Raw genomic sequence first — 24,488 nt, 5'->3', positions numbered from 1 at the left:
TAGGAAACGTGTAGTGGGGGAAGGGGATAGGCGCGAAGTACTGTGGGTAGGAGACGGCCGTCGGCGGAGGCGCCATTTTGTGAAGCGGCCGTACCCTGTTGGAATTCCTTGGCATAAACTGCTGCTGCTGCTACTTCCGTCCTTCTTGGGGGTAAGTGCGATGGCCGCCCATAATGACTGGCGGTTCTTTCTGCTGTGGCAGGCCCTATAGAGCCTCCCTGTCAGCCGCAAGCTGCGGCCGTTCAGCCCCAGCAGGATCTCGAAGGGCTACCCGAGGCATTGGAGGGCCGCGCCCCTCTTCGCCACCAGCGCTGTCAGCTTTCAGAGAGCGTTCTCCCGGCCAGCCCGAGGCCCTCTTCTCTTGGAGCTGTGAGTGTGCCCCGCCCGGGACGTGTTTCCAACTCCCAGGCCAAGTTGAGCAAGGAGTCGTCGTCTGTCCCTCAGATACTTCTTAGGGGCCCCCTGACAGTCTCTAGCCGCCATAGCTCCGCAGGTTCGCCGGAATCAACTCTCTCCGAAAAGCTGTTCGGTGAAGGGTGATCTGGGGCTGGGAACCGCTTAGGGGTCGGGAGGCGCAAGTGCAAACAGGAAAAGAAAGCTGGACGCCTGAGTCGGTCGTGCAGTCCGTGGCGCCGCCATCTCACCCGCGACTCCCCACGGAGGTGGGTCTGGGCAGTGCCCAGGCGTTGAGGGGCTGCAGCAGGGATTCTGCTCAGGCCCTTGTTCCTCCCTGATGGTTCTGTTCCCTGTATTAATTCCCATGTTCGTTAAGCGCCTGCCTAGAACAGGCGCCAGGGACGGCTGTAACTGGTTTCTCAGACCTCGCAAGCATCGAAGGTCTTCTAGCTGTGTGATGTTTTACCACCGTCAGTGCGCAGCGGGGCCAGGTTGGCTGCCTCAGGGACCTGTGGTGATTATTGTTACCTGGGAATTAAGTCGTACGGATGTTTACTCTTGTTTGATATAGCTTTGGATCTGCCGTTGCGTTTTAAACGGACTCGATTTTCAGTTAGCCCAGCATCGGCTTTCTGAAAGGTTTTAAATTTTTCATGAGTAATTTTTGAATTTCGTTTAGCTCCTTGTATTAATAAAGACACTTTGGTTAATGTTTTAAGGCTCAACTACCCCAATTGGAGTTGCTTTGATTCAGAACACAGGGAGCTGATTGCAGCTGTGCCCTTTTTGCTTTGTAATCCTACAGTGGGAGCAGGGAAGGCATCTTCTGCTTGCATCCTTTTATGGGTTTGTGTTTGAATATGGAATCTAATATTTTTAACTCTGCTCGCCTTCCTGCTATGCTCATTGTTAATAAAACCATCGTTTGATTTTAATGTTGACAGTTGGCCCCCACCCCTCAACCTTAGATCATCACTGTTAATGGTTTGAAGAAATTCCAGTCTCAGTGGTGTCCCAGCTATGAAACAGTTGACTTAGGTGATCTCCCAGATTTGCAGCAACGGATCTCTCTTGTCTCCTAGAAAAAAGCAAATTTGAACCTTTTGGAGCAGTGTCCTAGATCTTCAGTAGAACAATGGGTTCAGACAAACGGTAAGTTATTGCTGTAAATGCCTTTGATCTCAACATTTTAATGGCGACTGAGCTATTTGTTGAAAATTGTTTACCATACTAATATTTGAGTCTGTGTTTTGTGTCATGCATTCTGTGAGCACTTTCATGATACTTGCTTGCATAAGCACATGGTTTAATGAGATAATAAAAATACTGTGTGAACTGTCCTGTGGTAAAAGAAGTTGAGGGGGCTGTTAGAACACTTAGGAACCTGTGTTTTCTTGGAAATAGCCAGGAAAGCTTCCTGGAGAAAGTATTCTCTTAAGGTGAAGCCTGAAGGGTAAGAAAGAATTAAGCAAAGAAGGCTTGGTGGAGTAGGAGATCATGAAGGTTCCTGGTGTGGATAACAGCCTCTGGCAGAAAGTAGGAAATTGTCCTGTCGCTTTGCACAGTACCTGGCTGTAGAAAGCAGTCAGTGAAGGCCAGTTCTCATTATTGTCTCCTCCATGACAAGATGATCCAGATTATAGAGCTGAGAAGCTTTGGACCATGAGTTACATTAAAAAAGAAGAAAGAAAAACTGCTGAAGAATTAACAGAATTAAGATGAGAGCATTTGGCTCCTGTGTCATCTGTGGAGTCTCCCACTCAAACCATTTGATTTAAACACACAACTTCTGCTTATTCAGCCAGCTTCCTTCTTAATATTGAATCCAGTCCCAGTGATAGATCAAACTGATGGCCCACTGGGACTCAGGAAATGTTCATGTTACATGATGTCATTGTTTGGTTTCAAATAAACATTTACCGTTTTAGGGTCTCTCATTCACATACTTTACATTGTGAAATTGCCCTGGACTATTTGTTATCATTCACTTCTTTTTATTAAATTTGTATACTCTAAATGATGCCCTATAGCCCTTCCCTTTATTTTGTCCTTACACAGAGTTTTATGAATCTGGTAAACAATTTATCAAAGAACTGTTTGTAAAGAGACACAGATATATAAAACAGTCCTTTGGACTCTGTGGGAGAAGGTGAGGGTGGGATGATTTGAGAGAATAGGATTGAAATATGTATATTATCATACGTGAAACAGAGCGCCAGTCCAGGTTCGATGCATGAGACAGGGTGCTCAGGGCTGGTGCACTGGGATGACCCTGAGGGATGGAATGGGGAGTGAGGTGGGAAGGGGGTTCAGGATGGGGAACACATGTACACCCATGGCTGATTCATGTCAATGTATGGCAAAAACCACTACAATATTGTAAAGTAATTACTCTCCAATTAAATAAATTAATTTTTTAAAAAAGAACTGTTTGTGGTCCAGTGGGTTTAAGCCTTTTGTTATTAGATTTTCCTGTAAAGCCCAGTGCTGCCCAGTAATCAAAAATAAATCAGATGTTATAGGAAATAATGTTCTCTGATGATGCTACTTGTTATAACAATTAAACTTGGTTAACTGCCTAACAGGGAAAAAAAGAAAAACTAACTCATCCAGTTCAGTGGTCCATTGCTCAGTAGTGAGAATACCCTTCAGAGTGGACGAGTCAGGATATGTTTTCTTTTGAAACTGAATGAAATGAGAATACATTTGACCCTTAAACAGCACAGATTTGAATTGTGCAGGTCCACTTACAGGCAGATTTTCTTCAATAAATACGGTACTACATGATCCGTGGTTGGTTGAATCTGTAGATGCAGAATTGGGTATACCAGAGGGCTTACTGTGCAACTTGAGCATCCATGGATTTTGGTATCTGCAGTGGGTCCTGGAAACAGTCCCTGGCAGGAACAACTGTAATTGCATTCTTCCTATTTAAATTGATCAGTAAGATCTGAAATCAGGGATGAAAGGAGTGATACGTAGATCACAGGCTTGGGGAAATGCAGGATAAACATGGACAGACAACCTGTCTCAATTGTAATTGTCTCAATTGTAAGTTGTTATTTGGTGATAAATTTTAAGGGATCCATTGAACTATTTGGATACCTTATAAACCAAAATCTGGATTGAAATTTTTTTCAACCATGTTTTCTAAAGGGACAGAATGTGATTTACTTAAGAATAAAGGAAAATTTTCTTCCCTGGCAGAGTGAGTAGAACGGAGCGCAGTGGAAGATATGGTTCCATCATAGACAGGGATGACCGTGATGAGCGTGAATCCAGAAGCAGGCGGAGGGACTCAGATTACAAAAGATCTAGTGATGATCGGAGGGGTGATAGATATGACGACTACCGAGACTATGACAGTCCAGAGGTGAGTGACCAGCAACTGTTTATGGAGTTGTTAGAATTATGAAATAAGTATACCAAGTGTGAGAATCTCTCAGGAGGAGTGTTCTATTCAAACACTTCAGTATTCTGAAATCTGTTTAGTCAGCTATAACTCTCAAACACAGACGGAGACTTGTAGTCAGAATTCTTGGCCAGGGTTTACATAGGGCTCACCAGGCACTTTTTTGAGCACATGACTTAGATGAACTCATTCAAATCTCACTACAACCATATAATGTAGTTACTGTACCCATTTTAAAGATGAGGCAATTGGGGCATAATTATATACCATCCCTTGGCCTCAGATAGTTTCTGAAAGTTGTAGTTTAATATTGTAGCATAGCTTTTTTTCACATTTCTTTTCATATGCATCAACTTTGTTGAGAAGTAATATTGTGCTACCCATATAATTTGGCACTTTTTTTTTCTTTTTTTGTTCATATAATCATCTTTCTTTAACAAGTAATACTGTTTGTGTGTTGATATACTGTTCGGTGAGTTGTTAAACATTCTTCCTGAAATTAAATGATTGTTGCCAGGTTTGGGGGTTTTTGTTTTTTGCTATTTTAGAAGACACTATGGTGAACATCATCATGGAGTTCTTGTATTATCTGTTCCGTAAGATGAATTATTAGGAGTGGATGGAGTGGATCAAAGGGTATAAAAAGCACAGTGTGATTTGAATTACAATTTTGTTCACTGTAAATCAGAGAGAACGTGAAAGAAGGAACAGTGACCGATCGGAAGATGGCTACCATTCTGATGGTGACTATGGTGAACATGACTATAGGCACGACATCAGTGACGAGAGGGAGAGCAAGACCATCATGCTTCGTGGCCTTCCCATCACCATCACGGAGAGCGATGTAAGGGGGACCAACTGTCTAATGAGCCGTCAGTAGGCCCAACAGACTCTGACCTTCTACCATTATTTTCTTGTGTTCTTTTTAGCTCAAGCTAATATCTAGTGAAGTACCTTTCTATAAGTAGGGTGAAGTTCTCTCAACTTAGCTCATAGATAATCTTTGTATTTAGACTTTGAAGCTCAATATACAGCTTTCAGAACTATAGGGGACAGTTTTTATTCTTTCAATAATAGCTCCTAGAAGGTAGTTAGTACATTTTTGTTGAATTGGTCACTTATTCACTGAGATTATAAACATTTTAATGATTCAGCATCCTTTGATTTGATGGACATTGTATTATCCATTTGAAACCTCTGGAAAGCCTTTTGACAAGCCTGGCTTCCCCCTTCTCAGACTGGTCAACTGTGGCTTTGGTGTACTAGGCACTGCCTGGTTTCCAGTGGTGTCTCTGGTCTTCACCCATTGCTTCCAGCCCCATCCACCACTTGGCTTCTGCTGCAGGCAACTTTGTACATGTCCATTGTTCTACCAATATGCCCCCATGCCCCCCCCCTTTTTTTTTTTGCCGTGCTGTGTGGGCATTTGGGATCTTAGTTCCCCAACCAGTGATGGAACCTGTGCCCCCTGGGTTGGAAGCACAGAGTCTTAACCTGTCTAGTTGTGGACGTGGGCTTAGCTGCTTTGCAGCATATGGGATCTTAGTTCCCAGACCAGGGATCGAACCCTGAATTGGAAGGTGGATTATTAACCACTGGACCACCAGGTACGTCCCCAGGCAGAATTTCTTATGTGTATCCCCAACCCTTGAACTCAGGAGGCTGCCCAGCCAATGTCTGTAAAATGAATGTGATGTTTTGAAATATATTTTATAAAGCATATAAATGCACAGCATTATGGCAGTATCTGTTGTCTTAGGGTATTCAAGGTAATAGTCTGACTATGAATTTTAGAGCTGTATTGAGTTCACACAGCCTAAGTGACAAAATGTGAAATGGGATGTTTGAGTTAATAGTGGGTATTTATTTGTGTTCCAAAACACACTTGCTCCACTGTGTACTGTTACACCATAGAATCATGGATCCTGCCTCATAAACGCTTAAGGATGATAGCTAAAGTCAACAGATAATGAAGGCAATGCAGAATAGAAAGGGATAAGTGTCGGAAGAGGTCTTGTTGAAAGTAGTTCTGTGGAGTAGTAACTCGAGGCTTCTTTAAGGGAGCTGTGTTACTGGTGGAGGGTAAGGAAGAGCTCCAGGGAGCTATTAGTTGAGCTCATTCTTGAAAGATAGAAAATGTTTTGACCTGGTTGAGAACAGAGGATAAGATGTGTACTGGCCCTAACTAGCTTGATTTGACTGAAATCAAAGACGTTTGGCAGGAGAAAATCATATTTTGGGGCCACTGCTGGAATCTTTACAAGCCCAGCTAAGTATTAAAAAAAGCTGCTGAAGTTTTTGCCTGGTAACAAAAGCTGTGCAGGTTTGAATGGTAGAGTCAGGGAGTGGTAGGGGCTAGAAGGAAGGCAGAGCTGAGCTCAGGTAGCAGTAGCCATGGGCTTGTAGAGTAGGGGATAGAAGAAATCCTGCAGGAGTCAGTTGAGGAAACTTTACTTGTTAATCATGTTGTTCCCTTGAGTCGGTTAAGCCTGTGGCCCTTGAAGCCTGCAGAAGTGGGTGGCAATGGGGAGAGCAATGCCCTAGCTGGCCCTGGGGGACCTACCTTCTGGTAATGAAACAAGATTGTAATTCTTGCTTATTTCAGGCTTCTCAGGGAGCTAGAAGTGCTTACCATAAGAAGGCAGGTTTTTCCAAGTAGACTTTCTGAGATTCCCCAGATTTGTGCAATATTTGTGAGAAATTTGCATATTGGGCTCTTTGGTGGTGGTTTAGTTGCTAAGTTGTGTCTGACTCTTACCATCCCGTGGACTGTAGCCTGCCAGGCTCCTCTGTCCATGGGATTCTCCAGGCGAGAATACTGGAGTGGGTTGCCATTTCCTTCTCCAAAGGATCTTCCCGACCCAGGAATCAAACCTGGGTCTCCTGCATTGCAGGCAGATTCTTTACCAACTGAGCTATGAGAGAAGCCTCCTCATATTGAGATCTTTAAAAGCATTTAAAAATTATAGTGTTCTCTTGAATGAACTTCAGTTTGTCACTTTCATCATTATTTGTCCTTTGTAATCCCCTCACTGACATGTGAACTCCTAGAGTAACTATGTTTAGTTAATTTTGTTACTATGTGTGTTACTGTATCAGTATATTCATCCAGTTTGTATTTAGTTACTCTGGTAGCTAAGTTATCGGTAACTATGTTACCAAGCATGAACTTGAGTCAGGTGATTGGGTCTGGCTTGATGTAACACTTCTACATACTCTCTATTTGTGGTAGTCTCCAAAGCCACTAGGAGTATTGACTCATGCTCTTAGGGGAAATACAAACTTAGATTGCTGTAAGCCTCTGGTCACAACATTTTCATTAACAGATCAATATATAGCCTTATTTCGTGTATATTTCTGTTTAAAGGTGCCTTATTTAACATATACTTTGATTCATTAGCACTGAACTCACAGCCAACAGCACTGTAACTCATGTCTGAAGGAAGCTTTTCTAACATATCTTCTCTGTGAAGCACATCACAGCCTGCCCTCTTGCATTAGGAACACTAGACAGCACTTCAGCACTGCACCTGGAGAGCCATTTTAAACCGTGAAATCGCCACCAAAAAGTACAAAAATGTGAAATACCTGCCACTAAATAGACTAGGAGAAGGACGTCTGTTTACAATATGAAAGCTGATACAAAGCATAGCATAACCTCTGCCAGGAACATGTGCATCAGGCAACTCAAATTTTTTACTACTCCGCACGTGTTTGCAAATGACCTTGAAAGTGCAAGTAGTATTCATTTGGAGTATAATGAATTTTAATTAGTAGGCAAATCTACCCCAAATACTGAGGACTGATTTTATATAATCCTGCAACCTTTACACGTAATAATGAAATGGGGAAGCCACTAAGAGTCTCTCACAAATTTGTCCCTGGTGTTTTTCCTGAGAGTGTTGCTGCCTGGTATGATTGCTGGAGAGATTGATGTCTTTTTTAATGTATTTTGCCTTTTGCAGTGAAGGTTTGATTTGAAATTGGTAGTAAGCTTAGCAGCCAGAAGTCTTTCTTCAGGCCCAATTCATGTTCACTTTGATTCACTAGGAGCCTAAGAATATTAAAAGTTTTTTTTTTTTATGTAAATATAAGGAAACTATTTCTTTAAGACATTGTGCAAAAAACATCTTAAGGGAGTTCCTTGTTTTGGGGCTATTGATTTCTTAGTCTCCTTCAGAGACTCTACTTCAGAGTATGATGACATATTATCTGCCTCTTTTAAATCTTTTTCTTTTCTCTCTGGTCCTTTAGAACAAAGGACAAGATTAGCCTGAGGGGGGTGGGTGGAGGCTTGAGGGTCAGCACACCACAAGCAAGGCTGTGTCTCACAACATAAAGTAGCTGTACTTGAGGAAATCCCCCATCAGCAGGTAAAGAAGGCTTTCAGAGCTATTATAGTGCATCAGTTTCTATGAGAAGCCTCCCTTCTTTTATTCTATTTTTAGACTAATTGCATTTTGATGATAGAAGTATAAAAGCTTGGCCAATTAAGCTTAAGTAATATAAGCTTAAGTTGATGTAATCCCTAGTCTTTGAACGCTCTAGTGTGGAATGGTTTGTGGCTAAAGCTTTAACAGTAAATGTGTAAAACCCTGTGCAGATTCGAGAAATGATGGAATCCTTTGAAGGCCCTCAGCCTGCGGACGTGAGGCTGATGAAAAGGAAAACAGGTGAGAGCTTGCTTAGTTCCTGCTGTTCTGGTTCTCTTCCCCATTCCCACCTCAGTCCCTAAAGAACATCCTGATATTCCCCAGTCTTCAAGCACATGAATTCAGAATGAAAGGTTTGCCATGGCTAAGGAATGTGACTCTTTGAAAACGATGTTAGAAAGCACCTGAGGACCTTTTTAAAAACTTTGTTTTTAGGGGCTTTTTTTTCCCTTCGGTAAGTAGTGATGTATAAACTCCTTGTTTGTTTGTAATCGGTTGCATGGTTTTTAAGCGTGGAATCAAATCGAATGGCATTTAGTTCAGGCGGCTTGGTTCCTTGCCATGGCAAAGTATCAAGAAGATCCCCAAGTCAAGTCACATTTGTAAAGCTGCTTCCCAATTGGCTTTGTCACGCAGTGTTGAAGCAGTGGGAGAGAGATTCACCTGTTATAAAGGAACTGACTAACACGAGTATCCCGTCTATATCTGAATGCTGTCTCTAGGTGTAAGCCGTGGTTTCGCCTTCGTGGAGTTTTATCACTTGCAAGATGCTACCAGCTGGATGGAAGCCAATCAGGTTGCTTCACTCACCAAGTCTAGATATTCATGAAAATGGAACAAGTCTGTACAATTAAAAAAAAAAAGGTTGAAGGAGTGGTTTGTTCCAAAGGAGTGACTTTTAAAAAAAAGGCTTTGTATATATTAAAATTGATGTTACTGGAATAAATACAGTACCACACATTACACTGCAGAATTTGCTCTGCCTTTAAACATGGCTACCTGACATGGCTTTGTTAACCACTGAATGTTTGTCTGGTAGTTATCAGAACATCTTGAATATTCCCCCTTTCCTCCCCTGATTATATTCTTGTTTATTTTGTCCTTTGAGAGTCATCTTAGATTATCCAACTCTCAATTTGACAATGAAGAGAATATAATTGAAGTCTGCTGTAGGAATTTTGTAAGTAATTATTTCAACTTGGAGACCTCAAGCCTCCTAGAGGCATAACTGCTCATATGGGTCTTCAAGAACTATTTAAGGATCTAATAGAATTTATGAACAGTAAGTCTGATGAGATTAGCCTAAGAGCTGGTGTCCTGCTGCTGTCTAATCTAGTTAGAGTGGCATTAACATCCTAATCTCCCTGAGAATGCCTCTTACAGTCTGTTCAAAGCAAATCTTTGATGATTTCTTTGATGTGGCATTAACTTAATCGTTCTACAGTTCATCAAGATAATGTTCAGTGCTTGGCACATAAATAACATTTTTTGCCACAACTCCAAAGCACAGTATTGAATGCCTTAACCAAGTGCATTCTGGGAAGTTTGCTTAACTCATAATGTTGCTTCTCTGTAGCATTTTATGATTTGTTACTCATAAATAAGAGTTATGTTCTTTGGACACTTAATATCATTAATAATGAGACTCACTAATGAGGATATCATCTTGATTGACTTGTTAGATTTTTAAGCCTCTCACATCCTTAACCCAGAGGTGACAACCTGATCTTATAATGGTAGATCTTAATTTATTTCGTACCATGGACACCATCCTAGTAAAATTCAGGACATACACAAGCTTCGTGTGAACCTGCTTTCTTTACACGACAGCATCTTTTTAAAGCATCTTATTAATATAATGGATGTATCAGAATGACTTGGGAGTTTAAAACTCCTGGGAAATTAAAACCTGAAAGACACTTAAAAGCGGCACAATTTTAATGTATACAAAGCTGTGTTAATATGTACTATTTCATTACAGTTCAAATTCACTCCAGAAATGAAAGGCCAGTAGGATTAGGGACTCAGTGATAGTTTGGAGTCTCCCCAAACCAGCACATCCCTCCTAGTGGGATGATCTGTTGACTTATTTCCCAGCTTCTTTATTTTTGCTTCTATACAACACAGTGAGTGGATGACCTTCAGCTCTTTCCCTCTTGGCCAGACATGCAGTCTTGCCTTTAGATATTGCAGAGACAACATTCACAGCATGTCTTAACTCTTCCAGGATTTGCAAGAACCAAATTACTCAACAGTATGTATGTTTGGAGGGGTTAGACTCCTTTAAAAAGTTTGGATATCTAACCTCCTACTTAAATCCCTTCTGACGGTGTCAGAACACCCCGCTCCCTTTCCCTCCCCCCAGAAAAAAAAACAGAAAAGGTGTTCCTGTTAAAATGAAGGCTCTTTGGGGGCAGATGCTGGGTGTGCTCTTGGTAAACTGTTTCGGTTCGGAATTTTCACCTTTGAAAATAAAATCCCTTGTAGTCACACAGTTGACTAGAAGGATGAGGTGGCATATGAACACTTACACACTTTTCCTAACCCCCTGAAGAAACTTCATTGGCCTCCTGGTTACTCATCTTGAAGAGAGTACCATCTTATTTCAGTGAAAAACACATCTGTCACTCAGGACATCACGTGGTTGCACTTGGCAGGAAGAAACCTCATTTAGCTGTTTTTAGAATCGATGGCATTCAGACTAGTGTCTCCTGAGAAAATTGTCACCAGCTTCCCTTTAAAAATGGGTTTCCCTCTCATTGTCCCCAAAGGACACATCCTGAAGCAGGAATTTGGGTGAAGGGGAAATGTAAAGGCTTTCACTTTGCATAAGGATGTGGGACTGGGGGAACAGTGAAGCGAAGCCCAAGGACACCATGCTAAGGGCTAAAGTAGGAGACAACCTCAGAACTGGGAGAGTTGTGTCTTCTGCTCTTTGAACTAGATTGTCAACTCTCAGGCAGCCTGTCAATGCTGAATGTTAGGACTTCTGTCTCTGCTGGAGACACGGCCTGGTGCATGTCAGCGTTTATAGCGTGTGTCAGCTTTCTCAGCACTCCCTGACTCCGTTTACCTTTACTCCGCATCCCATTCTCTTACTGCCTATCTGAAGGATTGGATGGGCAGAGTATAGGTGGCGGTGGTTGGTCCTCCCCGTATGTTGTCCATTTAATTCCAGAGCACTGATTTTTCCGAAGTGTGCTCTGCCCTGGGAAAATGGACACATGTTCCTCACAATGGGAATAACTAATTACTTCTTTTTTTTTTACAGAAAAAGTTGGTGATTCAAGGAAAGCATATTGCAATGCATTATAGCAATCCCAGACCTAAGTTTGAAGATTGGCTTTGTAACAAGGTAAGCATGTGTTCTTTCCAGACAAACCAAACTCTTGGGGTTTTTTGTTTTCTATTTGTTTGACTATCCAAACAAGAAAATGAGTAAAATATATGATTACCAGCTTTTATCAGGAGGTGATTTTCATACTTTGTGACTTTCTTGGGTCCTCCTGAGTAGGTATTAGAGGACAGACTCCCTCAAACATGAGAGATTTTAAGAACCAGATTTTAAGCCCAGTGTTTCAATTAAGATTTTAAGTTTGTTTTACTTTATGGTTTCTTAATTCTAGCGCTCTCATCTTTTGGCAATCTCTTTGTTAACAAAACCCTTTGTGGCCCTGCTCGAGTTATATAAGGGAGTTATATAAGATCTGTTATGAGTGAGGAACGATATCCATGGGCAAAACCCTAAGGGGGCAAGTGTCAACAAAGTCACAAAGTAGGTGTTGCTGTTGGCATTTTGAGAGTATTTGGTGTCACATGTCCAGCAGGGCTCTAGACAGAATTCCATTCGCATTGTATCTGTGTATATAGAGTGGTCTATATAGTGCTTTTCTGACATAAGGGAGAACTTTGCCAGTGGCTTGCTGCAGGGTTTTGGGGTGAACTGAAACTTCTCCGCAACTTGAGAAAAATGGAAATCTACTTCAAAATACATCAGAATGTATTTTTCTGGGGGTCATTCACATAGCGAAATTTTTAGGTTAATGCTCCTTGTCTTCAATGCATAGGATCACCTTCTGCTTTTATTGCTCCTCACTGGGACTTGCCTGTGACCCTCTTGCTCTAATCCACATTGTTACTAGTAAACCTGGCCTACCATGAGATAGAATTACAGATAAAACTTTTTTTTTTCCAGTGCTGCCTTAACAATTTCAGGAAAAGACTAAAATGCTTCCGATGTGGAGCAGACAAGTTTGGTAAGCCCAGATTTGGCTGTTTGGGAATATGTATTGAAACTTGACTAATTGGATTATCTGTGAACCTAAGGAAAAGTACAGACTGTGGGGTGTTTAAGCAATAACGTGTATATTTTCCTTAAATCTTCTACCTTAGGTTATGTAGTTATTTTCTTTAAACCTCCTTCCTTAGATTTAGTAGATCCTGGTGTTGAGTGCAAGAATACAAAGAGTTCTTTTATTTTTCAAAATTAAGTCAGCTTTCCTGCTTTGCTTTCTGTATCTGCTTTTTTTTTTTTTACTACAGAGATGAAGTCCTCTGAAGTCCTCCAGTGGCCTGGTTTTTGCATTCCACATTTAAAATTCATGTCAAAATTAATGAGGTTTTACTGTAGCCACAAATGGTTAAAAAAGAAAAAATAACAGCTCCGTTTACTTAAAACTTTGGTATTTGAATGTATTTCTTATGTTGATTTGTTGTTTGTCTTCAATTACTGATTCTTCCTCTTTTCTTTCCTTTCTTGTAGACTCTGAACAGGAAGTGCCCCCTGGAACCACAGAATCAGTTCAGTCTGTTGATTACTATTGTGATAGTAAGTGCAAATGTAATCTTTCGGCCGTTAAGTTGGAAACTGATCTCCTTTGGATGTTTTTTGTTCTCCTGCTCTTTTTTAATGAGCAGTCAGTGGCTTCAGATTGTCTCATTAAAGACTGATTTTTGGATTTCTTTTCAGTGTCAAAGTGAAAGATAAATGCAGTTGACCCTTAAACAACAATGGGTTTGAACCATGTGCATCTATGCTGATTTTCTTTCTTTTTTTAATGAATGCTACAATACTACCCTGGGCTTCCCTGGTGGCTCAGACAGTAAAGAATCCACCTGCACTGTGGGAGTCCTGGGTTCAATCCTTGGGTTGGGAAGATCCCCTGGAGGAGGGCATGGCAACCCACTCCAGTATTCTTGCCTGGAAAATCCCCATGGACTGAGGAGCCTGGTGGGCTACAGTCCATGGGGTTGCAGAGAGTTAGATACTACTGAAGCAACTAAGCACACACAGTACTACACTGTTTACTGGCTGAATCTGGGGATGTGGAACTACCAGTACAGAGGGCTGGCTGTAAAGTTATACACAGATGTTCTATTGCATGGTGGGAGTGGGGTCAGCACCCCCTCATCCCCCTGCATTCAAGGGTCAAATATACTGGAAACCTCCCAAAATGGGTTTGTTTGTACTTGAAACTGCTTTGAAAGGCACTGGTGGTAGAAATGCATGTCTCTGTCATTTGTCTCGTTCACCTGCAGCAATCATACTTCGAAACATAGCTCCACACACTGTGGTGGATTCCATCATGACAGCACTGTCTCCCTATGCGTCCTTAGCTGTCAATAACATTCGCCTCATAAAAGACAAACAGACCCAGCAGAACAGAGGCTTTGCATTTGTGCAGCTGTCTTCTGCAATGGTGAGATGTTCCTTGAATCTTTCCTTTTAAAAGAAACTGAGATAAGACGCAAATGTGGTTCATCCAGTTGTGATACTACGTCTAATGTTCTTGGAGCCCAAAGTTCAAGACTTAAGTAATGACAGTTATTGCAGTGCTAAATTATAGGCTGATGGCTTTAGTAAGTGGTAAAAATACCATTGGTATACCTGTAGATAACTAGCTGAACTGAAGTCTGAGCCACAGTTTAGTCTTTTTTCATGCTTTTAGATTGACCTAGCACTGGCTCCTTTAATAATACTAGATACCTTGAGAGAGGGCTTTTTTTAATTTCTCATGATTTCATATCCACAGACAATAATGAATTGCTTTTTTTTTTTTTTAATTTCTTTGACTAGGATAGATGGTAGAGATTTTCAGTTACATGACAAAGATGACAAAATTGTTTTTCTTCACATTCTGCAGGATGCTTCTCAGCTGCTACAGATACTACAGAGTCTCCATCCTCCTTTGAAAATTGATGGCAAAACCATTGGGGTTGATTTTGCAAAAAGTGCCAGAAAGTGAGTGGCTTCATCGCCCTTACTTCAAACTGCTGCATCTGCATGCTTGTTCGAGAATGAGTTGCTAACTACACTCGAAGCCCATGTTCTTGTACTGAGATGGAATCTTCCTGATGGGCTGAGAAGGATGCACTTGTCTTCATAGCACTTATTCCCTCCTGTCCTCAATAACCAGTTGCCAGAAGGCTTGAGAGCAGGACAAGACAGACTTGGTAGATGGGTTGAGAATATATGCTATGCAAACTGCTTCAGAATGGTGCAGACCCATCTGGAAATAATTCTTTCCTTCCACAACAGCATGCTAATACAGCTTCATGTATATAGAGCTTCATTCTAGTGATGTAAATTTCCCATTTCTAGTATCATTGCTCATCAAGTAGACACCTTCTTAAATAGAAAAGTACAAAAGAAAGCAGCTATACTGCAGGGACACATGCCCACTTAGGGCTTTGCCCGTGGAAACCCTTCCTCACTCTGAAATGTGGTGTTGCTGGCATTGCAGACCTTCCAGTAAAGTCTGGAGTGAATTACTGTTTTCTGGGTAGTGTGGGATTAAGTGATGGGAAGCATACTGATATAAAATCACATGGTTGGATTTTTGTGGTTTCAGAGACTTGGTCCTACCAGATGGTAACAGGGTCAGCGCCTTCTCCGTGGCTAGTACAGCCATTGCTGCTGCTCAGTGGTCATCCACCCAGGTAAAGGGAAGGATCTTTTTGCTCCAAGTAGTGTGGTGGTGGTGGTGGTGCCCAGATTCACAGAAGTCAGCTCTGTGATTGTGCTTGCCTTAGAAGCTCTCCAAGGACATTTGAAGACCTCAGTGTCTGCTAAGTTTGTCTGTGTTTCCTCTTCTTTTGACATTGTAGTCTCAGAGTGGCGAAGGAGGCAGTGTGGACTACAGTTACCTGCAGCCAGGCCAAGATGGCTATGCCCAGTATGCTCAGGTGGGTAGACTGGACCATTATCTGACTTCTGGTCTCCAGAGTGTGTCCAAGAATGGCAGCTTTAATGGTGGACTCTTCTTCAGTACTCACAGGATTACCAACAGTTTTATCAGCAACAAGCTGGAGGGTTAGAATCCGATGCATCATCTGCATCAGGTAATAGATTTCATATTCATTTTATCTCCTGTTTAAGCAAATACAGTTGAGGACATACAGCTAGATGTTCTCATTAGATTCAAATAAATCTAGGAGAGCCATTTCCCTGTAAGATGAGGGATTGGGCACATTCAGGGTTGTCACCATGTACCTAAGCTTCTGGGGGGATATCGGCAGTGCTTGTGCAATGGGCTTCCCTGGTGGCTCAGATGGTAAGAAGCCACCTGCAATGCAGAAGACATGGGTTTGATCCCTGCGTCAGGAAGATTCCCTGGAGAAGGGAATGGCTTCTCAACTCCAGCATTCTTGCCTGGAGAATTCCACGGACAGAGGAGCCTGATGGTCTCGAGTCCATGGGGTCACAAAATTCGGACAGGACTGAGTGATTAACACTTGTGGATATCAGGAGCTGATACGAAGCTCTTAGAGACTATGCCATAATGAGCATTCATTCTTGAGTTGAATTCAGTATTTTCCCTCTCTGTGCTGTTTGGAATTGTGGGTGCCCATGTAAGTTCAGGTGAGCAGTCTCTTGTCCAGACATCAATCAGAAGGGTCACTCTTAAAAGCTATTGCTCTGGTTTTTGTTCCAGTATTACGAAGTTGTGGCAGTTAAATCTATTTTCAACCCCAGAGCAGATGTGGAAACCTTCTTCTTAGCCATCATACAGAATGTCTGACTTTGTGTATCACATTCTAGTAGGATTATAAAAGTGAGAATATCATAGGTTAAAGAGTACTTACTGGGATTTAGGTGGTTAAGAACTGACATATACAAAGACAGATTCTAGATTGGGCATTCCAGGTAAGGATGTTTGGTTTAGAGTTCAGTGCCTTGGCTGTTGTAACTCCGGTGTTTATCATCAGGCACAGCGGTGACCACCACCTCAGCGGCTGTCGTATCCCAGAGTCCCCAGCTGTATAATCAGACCTCCAACCCACCCAGCTCTCCGGTAATCCTGTCATCTTAGATATAGAACTGGTGATTGTTGGGGAAACTGTTGCTATACAAATACTACCTTTTCTCACTGTGTGAGCCAGGATTGACTGATACACACACATTCCAACCTTACTTCTTTCTGTCTAATCGTATTATGTACTGAAGTAATTTTGTGTCTGTATTTTAAGTGCAAGATTCCACACAGGGTCTGTTTATACTATGCATGCTTCGACTTGACCTTTAGGAAGACAGTTGTCAGCATGTGTTTTGCTCAAGGATTGCCCTAGACCATTGCTACAGTGGGTCTGTCAGGGGGCCCTTCCTGCTGGATGATTGCAGTGATTTAGTTCTCTTGAGAGGCTTTACAGTTGAAACTATATTGAAGCTGCTGTTCTTTCCAGACTGAGGAAGCACAGCCTAGCACTAGCACAAGTACACAGGCCCCAGCCGCTTCCCCTACTGGTGTAGTTCCTGGTACCAAATATGGTAAGCCAAACCTCATGGGGCTGTTGACAGTTGGAAGGTCCTAGTTGTTGATTTTGTTTAATAAGCGCTCCTCTCCCTTTGTGGGTGTCAGCGGGACACGTGGGGATGTGAGAGAAGACGACCTGCTGCATCTCAGTGGCTTAGAATTGGAAGTAAAGCCAGTCTCTTCCCTGGAATGACTGTGTGCTGGGTTTTGTTTTTGCAGCAGTGCCTGACACATCCACATATCAGTATGATGAATCTTCAGGATATTACTATGATCCAACAACAGGGCTGTACTATGACCCCAACTCACAGGTAATTTAAGGGGTAAAACAGACGTTTTGAGGTGTAATGTACTTACTGAAAAATTCATGAAACTGACACATGCAGTTCTTGCAGTTCTTTGAATGTTTGTTTACATATATATACATTGGTTCATTTACCAGCACCACAATAAGAGCAAGAACATTCCTAGCACACTAAACATTCTCTGGTGCCTCTTGTTGGTCAGTCCCACCTCCCCTGCCCCAAGCACTGTTCTTTCTCCTATTACCATGGATTATTTTGTCACGTTAAAGTTTTCAGGTGACTGTTAATTTTCATGTAGACACCTATATACAAATTTTAAATTGTGATTTTTTTCAACTGAGGGAAAATTCACATTTCAGCCATTTAGAGTGTTCAGTTCAATAGTTTTTTTAGTGTAGTCACAGTGTTGGACACCCATCATCTAATGTTGATGAACGTTTTCATCAACCTGAAAAAAAACCCCTATACCCTACATATTAAGCAGTTACTTCCTAATTCCTTCCCACCCCAGCAACCACTGCTTTCTGTCTCTCTAGGTTTGCCTGTTCTAGACATTTTGTATAAATGGAATCAAATAATATGTGACTTTTTGTGTACAGCTCTTTTTTTACTTAGTATTTTTGAGAGTAGAAATCAGCAGATCTGTGGAGTGATATTTTATTTTTGGCAGTGTATAGAACTTTTTAAAGAGGAGAGGCAACATTAACACTCCATAAATAAGCAACTGTTTATGACCAGAAGCTGTGTGTATATATAGAATAGTAAAAATAAGTGCTTTTAACAGGAATTTGGCATTGAAAGCTTGTGGTTTCTGAGAGTCAGGTGTGACGCTGTGTGGGACCTGCCAAGCAGGCTGGGGCCTGTACATGTTGCTTCCACTGCTCTTCTTGTGGAGTCTGGCCATTTCCCAGGCCGTTTTGGTGGCCATAAAAGTTGGGGCTCCTGTGTCTGACGTGCACTGCCTCCCCTGGAAAAGATACAAAAGGCAGTCTCTCCTGAGCCCCTGTTGAGCAGGTAGAGTAAGCGATTGGACAATAGAGAAGAGGAGAGGTAGCTGCCACCCATTCTCTTTTGTGGTTCTCCCCACACACTTCAGATCAGGTTCCTTCACCTGTCACCTCCTTCCAGGTTCCCGAGCTGGTGTTTTACAACCCTGTTTGGTTGCCTGGGCGTCCAGACAGAACAGGCAGGGTTCTGTATGGTTGAACCTAGCAATGAGATGTTAACTTATTGTCATGGAGGACTTGTGAGAAAAAGCTCCTCCTGAACCACTTGCTCTGGCCACCTGGTTTGTGTAAATGGTCTTATCTGTGGAAAGGAGTCAGGCTTATTGCTCTTTGGGTACCCTCCCGGCCCAGGTATTAATTAATGGGACCTCGAGACTCTCAAAACCACATTCTACTCACCCAAGAAGTTTCACACCTCTTGGCCAGCTAGTTTACCATCCTCACCTACACCAAGGTGGATAGCACCTCCTCTCTGCCCAGGAAATATTACTGGTCTGCAGCATGCTTTATGTTTTTATGTTTAATTTTTTTGACAAAATAATGGAGATGTAAAGAAGTAAAAATACTCCTTTAGGTTGGTTAGTGGTTTGACCCAGGAGAAAGTCTACATTAATTGTGTTTTTTATTCTAGTATTACTACAATTCCTTAACGCAGCAGTACCTATACTGGGATGGAGAGAAGGAGACTTACATGCTGGCTGCGGAGTCTAACTCCCACCAGCAGACAGGCCTACCTCCTGCAAAAGAAGGAAAGGAAAAGAAGGAGAAACCCAAGAGCAAAACAGCCCAGCAAGTAAGATCATGACCCAAGCAGCAGACCCATTTTTATCTGTTTTTTTTGTTGTTTGTTTGTTTTTAAATCAAGTGGTGGGGTGGAGCTGTGGCATTTAGCTTTATTTGGATTCTTAAAGACTGGGTCATACATCTTATTTACATTAAGCTCATAGTCTAGTTAGTGGCTCAGTCATGTCCAACTCCTTTGCAACCACATGGACCATAGCCTGCTAGGCTTCTCTGTGGAATTCTCTAGGCAAGAATACTGGAGTGGGTAGTCATTCCCTTCTCCAGGGGATCTTCCCCACCCAGGGATCAAACCAGGGTCTCCTGCATTGCAGGCAGATTTCTTTACCATCTGAGCCACCAGGGAAGCCCTAAGTTCCTAGAACATTGTGCAGTTTTTTAGTGTTATTCTTTGTTATCTGTCAGTTGCCTGAAAGACTCACAGACTTTGGAACAATATTCATTAATGACTTTGGTAATATGCAGTATCTCAAAAAAGATAAGGGCAAAAGGGGTTTTGTTACAGTTTGTTACAATAATGGCTTGTTCTCTTGGCATAGGAGACTGTTTGCTAAGTTCCTCTACCTAAATCTCTGTCATTGTTGTTTGACTGTAGATCGCCAAAGACATGGAACGCTGGGCTAAGAGTTTAAACAAGCAGAAAGAAAATTTTAAAAACAGCTTTCAACCTGTTAATTCTTTGAGGGAAGAAGAAAGGAGAGAATCTGCTGCCGCAGATGCCGGTTTTGCTCTCTTTGAGAAGAAGGTAACAGTAACAAGGATGGCCTTACTTCATAAGGGCAGCTTCGGTAAAACTGGAGGCTTATGACTTGTTCTGTGTTTCCCAGGGAGCCTTAGCAGAAAGGCAACAGCTCATCCCCGAATTGGTGCGAAATGGAGATGAGGACAACCCCCTCAAAGTAAGGAAGTACCAGCTTTAAACCAGTGTTTGAAGGCTGTGTCTGTGCTTTGTGTCTCACTTTGATCTGCATCTTGGCTACTGTGAAAGTGTTAGTCACTCAGTCGTGTCCAACTATTTGCAACCCCACGGTCTGTCCGTGGAATTCTCCAGGCAAGATACTGGAGTAAGTTGCCAGTCCCTTGTCCAGGGGACCTTCCTGACCCAGGGATCAAACCTGGGTCTCCTGCATTGCAGGCAGATGCTTTACCATCTGAGCTAAGCATCTGGCTAATCTCATTCCTGCTTAAAACGGATGTGTCCCTGTCAGTGGGTATTTGAAGCAGCTTATGCACACAGAATCTATGTTCAGGGCTTTGTTTTCTCTGTGTGAGAGCAAGTGAGATGGAACAGAGAATAAAGCCCAGATTCCTGAGCTCAGTTGAGTTTTATTACATTTGTAAATAGTGAGTTTTAACAGTCTGGAAAGAGAAAATTAAACCAAAAAAGCATGTTTTACTTGGTAGATACTTACCTGAGTGGGTCATTACTCTGATCTGTTGTATTTGAAGTTTTCAGACATGGTCAGTAGTTTGAGAAAAGTCATCCAGGAAGTCTTCTTGGTTCCCAAGAGGGTTGGTGGTGGGAGGCTGTCGGGCCCAGCACTGGAAGACCTAGCTGCTCTACTCACTTACGTGTGACGTATGGACAATGGGCATTCTCTCACAGCTTGGATTAGGCGTTACTTTAGCCATTGCTGTTTCTCTGTTGCACATTTCCAATGACCCACCTTCCTCTTGTTTCTAGAGGGGTCTGGTTGCTGCTTACAGTGGTGACAGTGACAACGAAGAGGAGCTGGTAGAGAGACTTGAGAGTGAAGAAGAAAAGCTGGCCGACTGGAAAAAGATGGCCTGTCTGCTCTGCCGGCGCCAGTTCCCAAACAAAGACGCCCTGGTCAGGCACCAGCAACTCTCAGACCTCCACAAGGTGGCCATGCTTCTCTGAGCTGATCTGAGGCAGGGAGGGGAGGCAACGAGACGCTATGGGTGCCCTGATGGTAGTGAAGGTTCAATAAATGCCTGCGTTAAGTGATTGCCTCTTACAAGGCAGCTCCTCAGTATAGTCTGTTCCAGATTGTGAGTAGAAAGGAGCGTGGCAGCTCCAGGTACACCCAGTTCTGGCTTTCCTGTTGTAATGAATTGGACTCTGACTTGGATGGAGCACAATAGATACTAATAATGTTTTGACATCTCAAATTAGGAAGATACGAATTACTGTGTTTGTTAAATCTCTGATACAGCAAAACATGGACATCTACCGACGATCCAGACTGAGCGAGCAGGAGCTGGAAGCCTTGGAACTGAGAGAGAGAGAGGTGAATGGGGGTCAAGGTGCTGCTCGCGTGTCTTGGGGTAACTGCCCTTGTCTTTTACTCGTAGCACTTGTTCCAGGTCCCAGGGACAGGGTAGGGTATGTCACATATCTGTCACCTGGCCGTCATGGCTCGTGTAGACTGGACCCAAGTTGTGTGCACTGGGACCCCTACAGTATCCTTTCATGAGGGTGCTTGAGACCACTCACAAGCCCTGGGTGCCAGAGACCCACTGGTGAAGTACACTGGGTTGTAGTAAGGACAGAGTGAGCTTGTTTGGCCTGACCAGGGAAGCCTTTGTGGACAGTGAGGGGAGCTCAGACGAGACCTAGGGAACAGCAGGACAGAATGATTGCAGGTGACCTGGAAGGAAGCAGTGGGGCCCCTAATGAGCAGTCACTTGGTGGTTGATGAAGCAGGTTGAGATCCAGCCACCCAGTTTAAGTACAGATGGAGGCCTATGGCTTAGAGATGAACCTCTGAGCAAGTGACTTGAAGTTGCTCACCCCAAGATAGTTCTGAGGTATCTATAGCTAAAGCTTTTTACCTTCCTGTTTTTTCCCGCTCTTTAATGGTGCCAGCTCCCCAGGGACTGTAGAGCAGGTCTCAGGAAGCCACCTCTTGGCCTTGTCTTCCCGGAGGTGGGCCTGTCCAAATGCTGAGGAAGAACAGCAGCCCTGCCCTCCTCTCCCTCGAGGACCTCGGCAGGCTGTGCCCACACCCAGCAATGCCCACACCCAGCAGGCTGGTTGAAGAGCTTGACAAGAGGTGACTCGTTAAATAAAACTGGTTGTTAGAAATGTAGTTTTGCCCCAGGTTCCACACACACATCATCTCTACAAACCTGCCATTTGGGATATGACGAAGTGCAGCCAGGGAAACAGGGCATGTGGTATTTGCAGGCACTCTAAAAGGCCAAGCTCCAGATGAAGGAAGCACCTGAGGTGACAGTCTGAAGTGTGGGTGCTTGAGACTGCGACAGATTGATTGAATATCTCTAACCGGGCTGTTCTCCCACGTAGATGAAATACCGGGATCGCGCTGCAGAAAGACGGGAGAAATATGGCATCCCAGAGCCTCCAGAACCCAAGCGCAAGAAGCAGTTTGATGCTGGCACCGTGTATGTGTTGTGCACATTTTCCGCTTTCTGAGCCGGGGCTCTGGCTGTTTTGAGTAACTGTGTGTTTGCCACTGGCAGGAATTACGAGCAGCCCACCAAAGATGGCATTGACCACAGTAACATTGGCAACAAGATGCTGCAGGCCATGGGTTGGCGGGAAGGCTCAGGTTTGGGGAGAAAGTGTCAAGGCATCACGGCCCCCATTGAGGTAAGCAGTGGGATTGGGCTTCAGCGACCTGCAGGCTTGTCCCAGAGATGGAATGAGGTTGAAGCACCCGGAGGGCCTGGGCCCCAGTGGGAGTTGTATTCCCTGCAGCCATCCCATATTGCACCCTCTTTTTAAGATGTCAGTTGGGAGGAACAGGTGTGGCACCCAGCTTGATTTTTCTGGTTTTTGGGTCTCTTTGGGTAAAGCCTACCTTCTCCTAAGAAGCTGTGTCTTTCTACATCCTTCGATATAAACAAACCTTAACGCTGACTCAGTAGCTTAGATCGGATTTTCAGAAAGGTACTGTGCTTTCATTTCTAAGTGACTTTTGCTTATGTATAAAACAAATTACCCTTTAGTAGGACTTTGATCCATGATAAGAAATGCTTTATTCAGTCAGAGCTCAGGACCAGAGGCCCTCGACCACTGGCCTTCTAGACAAGAGGACTGCCAGTGGTGGTTGTCTCCCTGACCTGGCAGCATAGCCTAGAACAAACACTTGCTGTTGATCTGTGCAGGCGAGTTCTGCTGACTTTGAGCTGTCCTGCCATGATCTGTACCTAAAATTACCAGACCTTCACTGGGCTTTGGTGTAAGGCTTTGGGGCCCTTTAGTAGGCACGGTGCTTGCTGAACAGGCATGGAATTGGGGGAGGGTGTGTTTCTGTCTGCCTTTCTCCCTCACCCATTTGATCCCCTCAGTCCTTCCAGGTCTCCAAAGTAGAAATCCCTGTCTTCATTTAAAATTTCTGTCTCCTAAGGGGTGGTCCAGCTCAGTAGGGAGTGGGCTAGACGTGGGGGAGAGGGAGCAGTCCACACGCTACCTGCCAGCTGCTGACTACAGTTTCATTGCCCACCAGGCTCAAGTCCGGCTAAAAGGAGCTGGCCTAGGCGCCAAAGGCAGCGCATACGGACTGTCTGGTGCAGATTCCTACAAAGATGCTGTCCGGAAGGCCATGTTTGCCCGATTCACTGAGATGGAGTGAGACACGGGGATGAGAGAGAGATGACGAAGAGCTCCAAAGAGCACAAGGAACGCTCCATCTCCTGAATTCACTCTGACCACCTTTCTCTTTAAGGGCATGCCCTGTGCTGTTAATGGTTTCTAGGGTGAACCAGTTCATTCTGCAAGGTTCTCCCACTTGAGTTCCCCTTGTATGGGTTATCTGGTGAATGGCTTGCCTTCCTGCCAGAGGGCCTGTGAGCTGACCAGGGGGACAGTGCGTCTTTTATACTTCGTGTACATATTGTAATGTAGTGTGTGTTTTACATGTGTAGCCTATGTTGTGGTCCATCAGCCCCTTGCATTCCTAGGGGGTGTTGAGATGCCCTAGGGTGGTATGTGACACCAAAGCCGCCTCGTCATTTGTTGTGCTGTCTTTTCTCGGCAAAAGCCTTATGTATATTTGTATATTACACATTTGTACAGAATTTTGGAAGATTTTCAGTCTAGTTGCCAAATCTGGCTCCTTTACAAAAGAAATACCTTGAAAAATGAGTGTGTGTGTCTCTTTATTCTTGGGTAGCCAGGTAAGCAGAGCATGTTGGAGCCAGTCAAGCCTGGTGATAAAATAAGTACGTGAAAATTCTTCGTGAAAATTCCATCATAACTGAGTCAGCCTTTTCCACTTCATTCTACTCCCTTTGGGCCTAAGTGAGTGTGAGCACTTGTGCATCTTCACTTTTTACAGACTGTAAGTCCAGACATGGGGGCAGGCATGTTACTGCTCTGTGAGGAACAACCTCCCTGCTTTTGGCCATAATACAGGAGCCCTCTGCTGAGGTGGAGGAGCTGAGAGGCCCTT

General features: G+C 43.4%; 1 protein-coding gene across 12 annotated transcripts; it reads left to right on the top strand.

The window, feature by feature from the left end:
• Positions 1-59: 59 nt before the first annotated feature.
• RBM5 (RNA binding motif protein 5) lies at positions 60-24,181 on the top strand. Of its 12 annotated transcripts, none has more exons than XR_015151642.1 (25): positions 60-151; positions 1,479-1,548; positions 3,604-3,769; positions 4,497-4,652; positions 8,412-8,481; positions 8,964-9,037; positions 11,513-11,596; positions 12,437-12,497; positions 13,004-13,069; positions 13,780-13,940; positions 14,385-14,482; positions 15,093-15,180; positions 15,349-15,426; positions 15,510-15,582; positions 16,450-16,535; positions 16,924-17,008; positions 17,214-17,305; positions 18,938-19,099; positions 19,703-19,852; positions 19,935-20,006; positions 20,792-20,971; positions 21,285-21,396; positions 22,379-22,476; positions 22,555-22,684; positions 23,544-24,181. XR_015151642.1 is itself a non-coding variant. In XM_086367961.1 (25 exons), exons 2-25 carry the CDS (start codon positions 1,532-1,534, stop codon positions 23,667-23,669), a joined length of 2,448 nt encoding a protein of 815 aa, XP_086224087.1. In that variant the 5' UTR covers positions 60-151; positions 1,479-1,531; the 3' UTR covers positions 23,670-24,181. The 12 variants fall into 12 exon arrangements, 8 of the variants coding, with proteins under 8 accessions (XP_086224087.1, XP_086224088.1, XP_086224089.1 ...); XM_086367961.1 differs by having other exon boundaries at positions 21,285-21,359; XM_086367962.1 differs by having other exon boundaries at positions 1,341-1,548; positions 21,285-21,359.
• The last annotated feature ends 307 nt before the right edge of the window (positions 24,182-24,488 follow it).

This window comes from Bos grunniens, chromosome 22 (assembly GCF_055505025.1).
Source record: "Bos grunniens cultivar Pamir isolate PY7600 chromosome 22, Bosgru_T2T1.0, whole genome shotgun sequence".
Lineage (NCBI taxonomy): Eukaryota > Metazoa > Chordata > Mammalia > Artiodactyla > Bovidae > Bos > Bos grunniens.
This window is presented reverse-complemented; position numbering and strand designations above follow the sequence as displayed.